Source organism: Clupea harengus, chromosome 21, assembly GCF_900700415.2.
Source record: "Clupea harengus chromosome 21, Ch_v2.0.2, whole genome shotgun sequence".
In the NCBI taxonomy this organism is placed as follows: domain Eukaryota; kingdom Metazoa; phylum Chordata; class Actinopteri; order Clupeiformes; family Clupeidae; genus Clupea; species Clupea harengus.
In genome coordinates, this window is record NC_045172.1 from 5,593,494 (window position 1) to 5,605,993 (window position 12,500).

A 12,500-nucleotide genomic window follows, 5' to 3' on the forward strand; every position below is an offset into this window, starting at 1 on the left:
TCCCTGCAGTGTCCAGGATCTCAAGCATGCACTGCTGCCCATCCACCTCCACTTGCTGCAGAAAGGAATACAGAGAGAGAGACAGAGAGAGAGAGAGAGAGAGAAAGAGAGAGAGAAAGAGAGAGGGGGGGGGGGACACTGTAATTATCAAACTTCCAACACCTCCAGACAGAGCACATATCTTGTGCATTGTGTGCCTTTCACTTAAGCACATTATAGGATTTGAAGCCACAGCAAAGTTCAAAAGCAATGCATAGCACCGAGAGTGCAACAATGCATTCCACCACACACATACCACACACATACGACACACACAAAGGTACCACCTAACCCCATAATGCACACAGATAAGAGTCAAGTACACAGAGACATGCTGGCTCGCTCTCTCAGGCACTCAGTCTATCACTCAGACATTCTCACCATCAGAGTCAAAACACTTACAGTATTACACACACACACACACACACACACACACACACACACACACACACCTGTGCTTATGAGGGCCTCTCCAGCATAAACAACCCCTTACCTTTCTGTACGAGTCTTCTATTGTGGGGTCATACTTCTCCACGAAGATCCCTTGAACGAACTGCACCGTCTGAGGAGAGACAAGAGAGGAGAGAAGAGGCTTAGAGAGATCAGAGCAGACGCAGGTACCTCTTCTCCAGTTAGACAGTAGTCAAGATGCCCACACATATACGGACTGGGCTGGGATTAAACCCCAGTTAATAGCTGATCACATATCTTTGGGTATTGCTTATTTGAGTCTTTTCTTCCATAATTCAAAGAACAGAATTGAAATAGGAAAGAATGATCCAGGAATATATTACAGCAGTGAGTGGACTAGGGCACATACGATGGCGGCTGGGAAAAGCAAACAGAAAACACATCAGGGCAGTAAAGATGTTATGGATTTAATGATGGTGATATAATCGCAGGGCTCTTGGAGGAAAGCTAACGATGAAAAACTCATATGAATGCTCTAAAGAACAAACAAACACACACACACACACACACACACACACACACACACACACACACACAAAGACAGAAATGTACAAAACACATTAAGCACAAAGAAATGCAAACAAAGAACCTTGTCAAACAACCAAATGTCTGATCACACAGAGGAAAATGTGCGCACACACACACACACACACACACACACACACACACACACACACAGAGAGAAAGAAAGAAAAGTGCTCTCTGTCAGCACAGGGAAGTGGGGGCCATAAAGACAAGCAATCTGATAATTAACAGATGGTGATGCAAAACCACGTCCTGCTTGTGATAAGTGTTGCTATGGAAACTCTTGATGCGGGCGGAGAGAGAGCGCGTGGTTGGCCGAGACCTTTGATCCTCCGAGCCACTTCTCATCACACACACCGCTCAACCTTACTATAAACCGCTGGACCTGAGACTATTATTATTATCAATTATTAAGTGGACCATGGCTACACATACAGACACAGACACACACACAGACACACAACAGGAGTTCACAAAAGTTCAGGAATATAGACACAACCACTCAAACACACACACACACACACACACACACACACACACACACACACACACCAGGAACACAAGGACACACACACACACACAGACAGCTAATTAAGATGCTGTTAAGCTAGTAGTGGGAGGGAGTGGAGGAACAGAGAGAGGAGAGAAGAGAGATGTGAAGGAGAGAGGACCGCATGACCTCTTCTTCTGACCCCTCTGACAGCAGGGGCACACAGGTGGCCACTGACAGCACAGCCCCCCCAGCCCCCCCACACTCACTCACACACACACACACACACACACACACACACACACACACACACACCACTCAGATATGATCACAGAGAACAGAACACTGAACCGAGAAGACAGCACCTTCTCCCCGTCACACTCACTATCTCCTCTCCCTTTCTTCTCCCTTTCCCTCTCTCTCTCTCTCTCGTTCCCTCTCTTCTCACACCTCTCTCTCTCTCTCTCTCCCTCCTTCTTTCTGTCTCCCCCTTCTTCTCTCTCTTTCTCTCTGCCCCCCCCTCTCTCCCTCTTATTCTCTCTCCTCTAGTTGTCATCCTATTCAGCTTCAGTACCTCCGACAAGTTACACCTCTGGAAGTAAGAGTCAAGTTAGCCAGATAATTGTAATTAGCCCTGCACAGTAAACCCATTAATAGCATCAGCCTTAATACTGATAAAACCACACTATTTATGGGAAAGCCTTAGGGTAGTGTGTGTGTGTGTGTGTGTGTGTGTGTGTGTGTGTGTGTGTGTATTTCCAGTGAATTATGTGGAGGAAACAGAGCGTGGCGTATGCAATATACATGAAAACTGCTGTGTAGCTGCAGACGATCGCGTATATAAAAGCCACTTTGGCTTGGAATGACCAAAGAGCAAAGCAAACTTCTGTCTGTTTGTGTCTATCTATGTGTGAGTGTGTCGTCTATCTATGTGTGTGTGTGTCCCTGTGTGTGTGTGTGTGTGTGTGTGTGTGTGTGTGTGTGTGTGTGTGTGTGTGTGTGTGTGTGTGTGTGTGTGTCGTCTCTCAGCCACTGACAGAAGAGCAAAGCAGAGCAGAGTAAAGCAGAACAGAGTGGAGCGGAGTAACTGGAGTGGACTCCAGAAGGCACGTGAGTTTGTACGCTGTCCAAGAGCTGTGTGTGTGTGTGTGTGTGTGTGTGTGTGTGTGTGTTACTCCAGAAGAGTAAGCAGTGGCACGTGTGTTTGTACGCTGTCCAAGAGCTGTGTGTAGCCTCACTGGAGCAAGACATGCCAACCCCCTCCACTGCCTGCCAGCTCGGCTTGGTCAAAACACACACACACACACACACACACACACACACACACACACACACACACACACACACACACACACACACACACACAGAGAGAGAGAGAGAGAGAGAGAGAGAGAGAGAGAGAGAGAGAGAGAGAGAGAGAGAGAGAGACACACACACACACACGCTCCCTCTAGTTCAGCACCTTTTTTGGGAGCATAACAGTCCCAGCGCTATGACAGAGATAATCCAGTGCCTACAGGACAGGAGGTGTGAAGAATGTAAACCACAGCGTGCAAAACATTCTCCTCGGGAGGAGAGGGGATTGTGTGTGTGTGTGTGTGTGTGTGTGTGTGTGTGTGTGTGTGTGTGTGTGTGTGTGTGTACAGACAGACTGAAGGTAAAAGAGAAGATTGAAAAGATTAAGATGCATGGTGGAGGGAGTGAGGGAGGACCGATAGATAAGAGACGACTGAGACGGTATGAGAAGCCTGGCGATCGGGGCGAGTCAATCCAGCACCATGCCAGACATCCCTTAGAACCTGCTCATTCATCCTCTATCCCAGCATGCCCAGGGAGAGACATCTGCTCAGCCTCAGACTGCACCATAGATATCTCCACTGCGGAGGAGCTTCCTCTACTCCAGCCCAAGAAGATGGCCAGCAAGGACCTGCTGGAGCTCCCCTAGGCCACCAGGATCTCTCACGACATTCAAGCAAAGGGTGGGCGACGATGAGGCTTACATGTAGACTAAGAATGACGGCATGGAAATCAGCAAGGTTGGAGGGTGATTGTTATACATCCTTGTTGTTGCCTTGGGGAAGACATAAATTAAGGAGGAGGAAAGTCAAATTCAACTCAATTCTCATTCCTAGTCTGTTAACGTGACTGATCATTTCTCTATTTTACAGTGGATTGTGGCTCCAGCAATAAGAAAATTTCACTATATGACCATTCGAAACATGTAACATGCTCGCTCTCTCGCTCTCTCTCAATACACAATCCTTTTTCTCATAGTCGCCCTCCTCCCCCCCCCCCCCCCCCCCCCCCCCCCATCCGCCCCCCACTCATCTCTTTGAAATGGACGTTTCAATCTTCAAAGCGGCATTCGGCCATTAAGATCCCTCAGTTTAATCAGCTGGGGTCTCGGCCCCTGTCTTTGAGGAGCCTCATATGTTGTCTTGGCCATTTAGCTTCTCTGTCAAACACGCCTCACGCCCCAGAAGAGAGAAAAAAAAAAAGACTTTCACTGTTCCAGAGAAGGAGCGTCAGAAATGAAGAGAGGGCTTCAATGAAATGGATAATTGCTTTTTTGGGGGGCTTTTTCTTATCTCGCCACTTGAGTGAGTGTGTGTGTGTGGGGGGGGGGTCCATTTGTGAATGAGAGAGAGAACGAGTGAGACAGACAGCATGTCTGAATGCACATGACAGAGATGTATGTGGGAGTTGGGGTGATGGCTACAGAACAGTAACGTGTGTGTGTGTGTGTGTGTGTGTGTGTGTGTGTGTGTGTGTGTGTGTGTGTGTGTCACCCACCATCCAACAGGTGCTGGAGAGAGGCTGCTGTTTAATAGCTCTATGCTTGGCCAGTCCCTGAAGAGTGAAATAGCCTGTCTGGAGAGCAGACACAGACACAATCACCACCACCAGCACTCTAAGGGCCCTCACTGATGTTCACCACCAGCATCATTTATGGGTCTTATTCCTCTCTAGTCAGTGAGTCACATTTCAGCTCATTCAGAACTTTTGTGTTGGTGTCGGCAAAAGAGAAAGTGTGTGTGTGTGAGAGAGAGAGAAAGAAATACTGTGTGTGTGTGTATGTGAGAGAGAGAAAGAAAGACTGTGTGTGTGTGTGTGTGTGTGTGTGTGTGTGTGTGTGTGTGTGAGAGAGAGAGTGGGAGAAAGAAAGACCATCAGGGGTGTGTGTGTGTGTGTGTGTGTGTGTGTGTGAGAGAGTGAGAGTGTGTGAGTGAGTGAGAAAGAAGCAGGCTTTTCCTGTTGACTCTGAAGATGGCGAGGCAGATTGTCAGGAGGCAAACATATGAACATATGAAATGTGTTGTGTGAGCTGTGTGACTCGTCTTTGTGTGTACATGCGCTAATAGTGAGTGTGTTGTGTCACTCTGTGTGTGTGTGTGTGTGTGTGTGTGACAAAGAGAGAGAGGACAGTGAGCTAATGAAGCTGCCAGCCCTGCCTAATGAGAAGCACAGCACCAGATCACTGCTGGAGGCAGAAAGAGAGATCATCTCCATCACTCTTTGCTCAGCCCCCAACACACACACACACATACACAATAGCAGACTGATCACAGGCATGGAGTCCTTCATGATTCATAAACCCTTTTCATTAACTAGAAACAGAGGGGGTAAAAAAACTGCATTTTACCAGTTCTGTAGTCTGAAGACACACACACACACACACACACACACACACACACACACACCACACACACCACACACACACACACACACACACACACACACACACACACACACACACACACACACACACACACACACACACACACACACACACACACACACACACACACACACACAGCTTGGCCCTGATGTGGTCCATATCAGGGTCAACATCTGTTTGTAAGTCTACTCCTCGCGTGTGGTGGGTCTGGGCAGGTCTGGGCCCACTGCTGAATCCTAACCCCTGTAGCTGACCAGACCACGGCTTCATCTCTGTAGCTGACCAGACCACGGCTTCATCTCTGTAGCTGACCAGACCACGGCTTCATCTCTGTAGCTGACCAGACCACGGCTTCATCTCTGTAGCTGACCAGACCACGGCTTCATCTCTGTAGCTGACCAGACCACGGCTTCATCTCTGTGGGCTGGTGGTGGTGGTACGTTCAAATGAGCCGTCTTCCAAAGTCAATGAAAAGTTCCTTTCTGCGTTGGTGCAGTTCAACACTGTGGGGTGTGGTTAGCCTCGCCGCCCTCTACGCGGTATATCTGGGCTGGACCCCCGGCCACTGCTGGGTGCCTGTGTAAAACCCCTTTTGACCTCTTTTTATCTCGGCCAGATTTGGGCCTGATCCAGCCCTGATGTGGCCCAAGTCCACGGAGACATGCCACTGACCTGGGCCTGATCTGACCCAAGAGTCACCTGCCGCACAAGGCTAGGAGGCTAACAGAGGCTAACAGGGCTAAGAGAACGAGTCCATTACACTGTACTGCCATGCCCTGACGGCTAATTACTCTGTGATCTAACACAGTCTGCTCGCTCTCTCTCTCTCTTCCCTCCCAGCTTTCTCAATTTCCTTTCTCTCTCTCTCGTTCTTCCCCTCTCTGCAGAAACCAGTTGAGTTCGTTAATGCGCGTGCCCTTATTGCGCGATTAACTCAGCCAGGGTTGTTTTATGTCAGTCGTGCTCCAATTAGCCCTAATGGACAATAAAAGTCCCTGTGCCGTTCCCCGACAGTGAGAGAGATAGGGAGAGAGAGAGAGGGAGAGAGAGAGAAAAAACGCTTGGCGTTCTAGCCTTCAGGGACAGGAGGAGGGGGAGGGTCAAAACTCAGTATCCCCACCCCTTATGCAAGAACCTAAGCCAATGGGCTCTTTGTTCCCCTGGCAATGGTACAGTCTGACACATTGTGGCTCCCCTAAAGTGTGTCTGCCATTCATAATCAATGTGGTGGAACAGAGCAGCCTAGATAGTCTAAAAGGGTTATCAGATTCACTGATGCAGGCCACAACACAAAGAAAGCATATTCTCACAGTTGAAACCCAAACTAGTTGAAACAATCTAACTAGCAAAACACTGAAAGTATACCATTTCACTCATTCATGATTTTTCAAAAACAAACACACACACTCTAAGTCAGGTTCCTTTTTGCTGTGCTGTCGCTTTCCGTCTCCCCTCACTCAATTACCACTCAATGAGCCAACAGGACTTCAAACTTCTGCTGCTGTGCTGTGGTTTTCCAGTGACCCCCCCAACGCGCGCACACACACACACACAACACACACACACACACACACACACACACACACAACCCCAAGCTGAAGGCATATGGCTTCTAGAGGAAAAAGACTAATCTCAGTGGAACTGGAGCATTTGGAGATGGGGGAAGTGTGTGTGTGTGTGTGTGTGTGTGTGTGTGTGGTGTGTGTGTGTGTGTGTGTGTGTGTGTGTGTGTGTGAGGAGGGTCAGACCACGTCACAGCAGTAGACCTCCAAAACCACAAGCAGCAGGTTTCCATGTTATGAGTTCCAGAGAGCTAGACTGAGGAGGAGAAAGAAAAGGAGAGGGAGAGGGGAGACCAAGTCTCTGCTGGGGAAAGAGCCAGCTCTGCGCCTCTCTCTGACCCCAGTGCAGCTAAAGGAGCTCTGCACCTCTCTGACCCCAGTGCAGCTACATGAGGCAGCTCTGCACCTCTCTCTGACCCCAGTGCAGCTACAAGAGCTCTGCACCTCTCTCTGACCCCAGTGCAGCTACATGAGCTCTGTGCCTCTCTCTGACCCCAGTGCAGCTACATGAGCTCTGTGCCTCTCTCTGACCCCAGTGCAGCTAAAGGAGCTCTGCACCTCTCTGACCCCAGTGCAGCTACATGAGGCAGCTCTGCACCTCTCTCTGACCCCAGTGCAGCTACAAGATCTCTGCACCTCTCTCTGACCCCAGTGCAGCTACATGAGCTCTGTGCCTCTCTCTGACCCCAGTGCAGCTACATGAGGCAGCTCTGCACCTCTCTCTGACCCCAGTGCAGCTAGAAGAGCTCTGTGCCTCTCTCTGACCCCAGTGCAGCTACATGAGCTCTGCACCTCTCTCTGACCCCAGTGCAGCTACATGAGCTCTGTGCCTCTCTCTGACCCCAGTGCAGCTACATGAGGCAGCTCTGCACCTCTCTCTGACCCCAGTGCAGCTAGAAGAGCTCTGCGCCTCTCTCTGACCCCAGTGCAGCTACATGAGGCAGCATCCGTAGCCATACAGTAACAGCACACAACTCCTCATAGTACTGGAGACTTTCTACAGTGGCAGGGGAAGGGTCTCCATGTTTCTATTGAGTTGCTGTGCTGTGCTGCTATATAGGCACATACATCTGTATTAGAGTTTCAGAGTGTGATGGACAGGACTGTGATGGACAGGACTGTGCCCGTGTGCCTGTGTGACTGTGTGATGGTGCCCGTGCCCGTGTGCCCGTGTGACTGTGCCCGTGTGACTGTGCAGGGATGGAGTCCCAGTCACACAGATAGTCACATAGTCACTGTGCCCGTGGGGTGTTCAGCCTAATGAGTTTGACCTCAGTGCCAGAGCTGCTGACTCTGCCACCCAATACACTAAAGAGCAGGAGACACAGTGGCACTGAGACTGGGGCCTGTGTGCAGTCACTCGTACAGAGAGGGGAGGAGAGAGAGAAGAAATGAGAGAAGAGAGTCAGAGGAGGAGAGGAAAGGAGAAGAGGAGAGGAAAGGAGAAAAGAGAAGAACAAAAGAGAAGAGAATAGAAGAGAGACAGACAGGAGAGGAGAAGAAACTGAGAGGCAAATGAGAGGAGCGCAGAAAGGAGGAGAGGAGAGGAGAGGAGAGGAAATGGGAAAATGGGCAGAAAAAAAAAAGACAGGAGTAGAGGAGGACCAGGAGAGGAGAAAAGGAGAGATGCAGAAGACACAGAAGAATAAGAGGAGACAACCACTGTGAGAGAAATGGATTCTTACCAGAGCAGACTTGCCCACACCTCCAGAGCCAAGGACTACTAACTTGTATTCACGCATCATGCACTGTGTCTGCTGTCAACCTTTCAGGAGAAAGAGAGAGAGAGAGAACTGGGTTACAGACTGAACATGTGAATGTGACAGCTGTCATTCATATGGCCAGGCAGCCAGGCATGTGGGCTTGGAGACATGGCAGACTTTTCATGTTGAATCGGTACAGGCTGGAGCAGACTATTCACTGACAGGGAGAACTCAAGGGGAAGCAAACATACCAAGAGTGGTGTGTGAGCAGGCATGTGTGGTGGTGTGTGTGGTGTGTGTGTGTGTGTGTGTGTGTGTTGTGTGTGTGTGTGTGTGTGTGTGTGTGTGTGTGTGTGTGTGTGTGTTGTGCATTCATGGAGCACTGACTTTGTTTTGGACCAGCTGAGAGGCAACTTGCCCTTGTACACTCATACACATACATGCATACATGCATGAATAAATATGCATGCATAAATATGCATGCGTGCAGACACACACACAAACACACATGCGCTCACTCACACCCGGACCTCTCTCTGCACCAGAGCATAACAGTGTACAGTTCAAGAATGTCTTCAGTGCACCCCGCCCAGACTCAAAGGCCCTCTCTTCCTCTCTATCACTCCCTCCCTCCCTCTCTCTCTCTCCCACTCCCTCTTTTTTTTCCTTCCTCATTCCGTCTCAGAGGCCTTCTCTCGCCCTTCTCTCGCCCTCCCTCATGCGGTCACTCTCCAAGTCCAATGTGAATGCAGGAGGGAGCATGAGAGACTTTTAGGAACCCTTTAATTAATACATCAAGTCAAATCAATCATTCCATAGCACTGATGCTCCCACAGGCTACGACCACATATATCTTAATCTCCAACACCCCCCCCCCTCCATCACCAAAGCTCCTCTAACACTCACACATACTTATTCATAGGCTGGGACATGGACCATTAACTTGTAAAAAAGCATGCTCCACCGCAATGCATGTTTTTGATCAAACCCTTAAAACAGAGAGACAATGTCCACATTCAATCTGTCCATCTTGGAGTTACGAGACTCTAAAACGGCTAACTTAGCAAGCCCCTATGCCAGGACATTAGCCAAACACGGATTCCCTGCGCTTGAGAGCGGGTGTATCCTCTACCCAGAATGCACGTGGAGACACGAAATTTACAACCCAGCTTTGGGAACAAACCACCCAGGAGAAGGAACAGTGGCCTCAGGGCGGGACGGAAAAGACAAGACATGAAACACAGGGTCTACGGAGTGACAGTAAGGACATTCCTGGCAACCATCCCCATTAAAGTCAAGGCTAGGAGGCTACTGTAGGTCTCTGCATCTCTTAGGGAGCGGTGCCTTCTAGAACATTCGCCTGCATGTCCATACATCATCATGATAGAGAGAGAGAGAGAGGGAGGGAGAGAAGAGAGAACTAGAGCGGCTCTTAAATATATAAATAAAAGAAATGAAACACATCTGCTCCTATCACACCCCTCTGCTGCTGGCCGCGCTCGGATGGGAGGGTCAACGGAAGAGAAGTTAAAGGACTAAAAACACACACACACACACACACACACACACACACACACACACACACCACACAAACGCACACAGATCAGAAATGCTGGAGCCAAGAATATACCTCTACGATGCACAGATCTCTTGCTGAGAAGGGGGTAGGCACCACTTCACCAATACTAATGTAATAACACAGCCCTTCTCAGACAGACATAGCCTACTCTACAGGCAGCATCTTCTCCATTTACATAAGCAGAGAGAGAGAGAGAGAGAGAGGAGAGAGAGAGAGAGAGAGAGAGAAAAGAGAGACAGACAAAGAGAGTGAGAGAAAGAAAGACAGACAGTGTCTGTCCGTGTGTCTATGTGTGTCTGTGCATGCGTGAGAGAGAGAGGGAGGCAGGCAGGAATAGGAATGGGGGAATGACGTGAGTTTAAAGCAGCTGACATGGTGGCCGACAAAAACATTACAGAGACTCTGATCATCTCTGCAGGAGCCTTGGATTCAGATGATTTACACACAACACACACACACACACACACACACACACACACACACACACACACACACACACACACACACACAAACACACAGCTCATTTAAGGAGAGGTTTCAGCCGTGACCTGGTGGCATCACTCTGCAATTCTTTCACTTCAGCTCTAGTATGATAGGTTCATCTGGTACACACACACACACACACACACACACACACACAGACACACAGACCTGTTATTGCACTGTAATGACAGACACGTCATGACTAGCTGATCAAATTAGACTGAGCAGTAAAAGGTCCTAAGTGTTTCAACACAATCAGAAAGACTTGTGATGACTTAATTATTTCACAAATCACAAGTAAACAGCAACTAAGAGGAGAACAATAACTATTCTAAAAGGCCACGCTAATGTACAGGGTGCGGATGAAAGACGAGAAGAGACAGACAAAGAGAGAGAGAGAAAAAGATGTCTCAAAAATGATTTGTTTCATTACAAAGGGAGTAACCTGAGCATAAGACACACACCCAGGTGGACTTGACAACAAGAGCCTCGACTCCCAGCCACAAGAGCATCGACTCCCAGCCACACACACACACACACACACACACACACGATTCATCAGTCACTTCATCATTTCATTAGAACACCAATTAAAACATGTTCACACACACACACACACACACACACACACACACACACACACACTTAAATGCCATCACTGCCAACATTATTTAGAGTGCTTATGTCTAACAAGGCCGAAAGCTGCCGCGGGTGTGGAGGTCAACGAGCTGGGTGGGGGTGGGGGGGATAGAACGGAGTTCTTTTCTTTCCTTTCTTGTGTCAAAGACTGTGCTATGATATCATTTGAAGTCACATGTTACATTCACACACAGAGTAACTGGGCAGGGTGGCGAGAAGAGTCCTCATTCTCTGCGCACACACACATACACCTAACACACCCTTTTAAAATGAGAAATGCTCACACAACCTTCCTCTTTTGCAAGCACGGATGTGTCTCGGTGTGTGTGTGTGTGTGTGTGTGTGTGTGTGTGTGTGTGTGTGTGTGTGTGTGGCTTATTAGGGTGTTTTCTAACAGGATGTGACACTGTTTCCCCTGCCCTCACTGACACACACACACACACACACCACACCCCCTTTCAACTATAAAACAAAACTGACTGACAGATGAGCCTAAAATACTAAGGCAAGACAGGACCGAGGATGTCATGACAGACTGTACAAGATAGACAGAGAGAATGAGGGAGAGAGAATGAGAGAGAGAGAGAATGAGAGAGAGGGGGGGTGGAGGGGTAGTGGAGGGCGGCAGGGAAGGGGATCATTTCAGGGTCAAGCTCGGGTCTATTCAGTACTCTCCTCTCCCTCCTCAGCCAAACATGAAGTAATGACCCCACACACACACACACACACACACACACACACACACTCTGTTGTACTGTACTGCCATAGAACAAATCCTAACTTGAAGACAAATTATTGTTTGTCTCTCTCGCTCACGCTCACACACACACACCCAGTAATGGATAAAAGATTTTATGAAAGATAGCATTCTAGGAGGAGCTCATGTCATAAACAGAAAATGTCTGCATCAGCAATCTTTTCCGTGACTCACCCCAACATCACAAAAACATTCAAGCCCACACCCACCCACAGTTTCACAATGGAAATGTTACAGCTCCAGACTCATTTGGCCTCTCAATATGTGCAGGTCAATGCAATCTCTTCATGAATTTGCATGGGTTTTGTAGAGTCGTGGGAGTATGTATATGCTTATTTGTGTGTGTGTGTGTCTGTATGTGTGTGTGTTTGCGCGTGCATGTTTGTGTGTGTGTGTGTGTGTGTGTGTGTAGTTCCTAAATTATTAGCGATACAACAGGGAACAACATGTGGGCACAGGGAACAAGAATGAGTCTGGATCAGCTGAAAATGACACTCAAGGCGGGGGCTGGGGGAGGTGGGCGCCTATTTCATGACATGGATACGTACCAAATAGAGGTAGATACGTCAGCAC

The 12,500-nt window shown here is 48.7% G+C and overlaps 1 protein-coding gene across 1 annotated transcript in view; it reads right to left on the reverse strand.

Annotated features, from left to right (window-relative positions):
* The window catches only part of LOC105892499 (ras-related protein Rap-1b), a 51,442-nt gene that overhangs the window by 10,646 nt on the left and 28,296 nt on the right, over positions 1-12,500 (reverse strand). Inside the window, exons 2-4 of the mRNA XM_012818771.3 lie at positions 8,452-8,531; positions 533-601; positions 1-55 (exon numbers count right to left, since the gene is read on the reverse strand). The exon at positions 1-55 is cut by the window's left edge and continues 2 nt beyond it. Coding sequence (XP_012674225.1) covers positions 1-55; positions 533-601; positions 8,452-8,511 — 184 coding nt within the window. The 5' untranslated portion in view covers positions 8,512-8,531. The remainder of the gene's footprint in view (positions 56-532; positions 602-8,451; positions 8,532-12,500) is intronic.